General features: G+C 70.7%; 1 protein-coding gene across 1 annotated transcript in view; it reads left to right on the forward strand.

Annotated features, from left to right (window-relative positions):
• The window catches only part of GRIN3B (glutamate ionotropic receptor NMDA type subunit 3B), a 7,727-nt gene that overhangs the window by 3,719 nt on the left and 3,309 nt on the right, over positions 1-699 (forward strand). The window contains exon 4 of the mRNA XM_077760593.1: positions 3-641. Coding sequence (XP_077616719.1) covers positions 3-641 — 639 coding nt within the window. The remainder of the gene's footprint in view (positions 1-2; positions 642-699) is intronic.

The raw sequence follows: 699 nt of genomic DNA on the forward strand, positions 1-699 counted from the left end.
CGGTCCGCAGGTGCTGCTACGGCTACTGCATCGACCTGCTGGAGCGCCTGGCGGAGGACGCGCCCTTCGACTTCGAGCTGTACATCGTGGGCGACGGCAAGTACGGCGCCCTGCGGGACGGCCGCTGGACCGGGCTGGTGGGCGACCTGCTGGCCGGCAGGGCCCACATGGCCGTCACCAGCTTCAGCATCAACTCGGCCCGCTCCCAGGTGCTGGACTTCAGCAGCCCCTTCTTCTCCACCAGCCTGGGCATCATGGTGCGGGCCCGGGACACGGCCTCGCCCATCGGCGCCTTCACGTGGCCGCTGCACTGGTCCATGTGGCTGGGCGTCTTCGCCGCGCTGCACGTCACCGCGCTCTTCCTCACGCTGTACGAGTGGCGCAGCCCCTACGGCCTCACGCCCCGCGGCCGGAACCGGGCCACCGTCTTCTCCTACTCCTCGGCGCTCAACCTCTGCTACGCCATCCTCTTCGGGCGCACGGTCTCCAGCAAGACGCCCAAGTGCCCCACGGGCCGGCTCCTCATGAACCTGTGGGCCATCTTCTGCCTGCTCGTGCTGTCCAGCTACACGGCCAACCTGGCCGCCGTCATGGTCGGGGACAAGACCTTCGAGGAGCTGTCGGGGATCCACGACCCCAAGGTGGGCGGCCGTGGGGCCAGGAGGGCAGAGCGGGGGGGGGGGGGGGGCGGCCCCCGGG

The sequence above is a fragment of the Crocuta crocuta genome, unplaced genomic scaffold (genome assembly GCF_008692635.1).
Source record: "Crocuta crocuta isolate KB4526 unplaced genomic scaffold, BGI_CrCroc_1.0 scaffold443, whole genome shotgun sequence".
Lineage (NCBI taxonomy): Eukaryota > Metazoa > Chordata > Mammalia > Carnivora > Hyaenidae > Crocuta > Crocuta crocuta.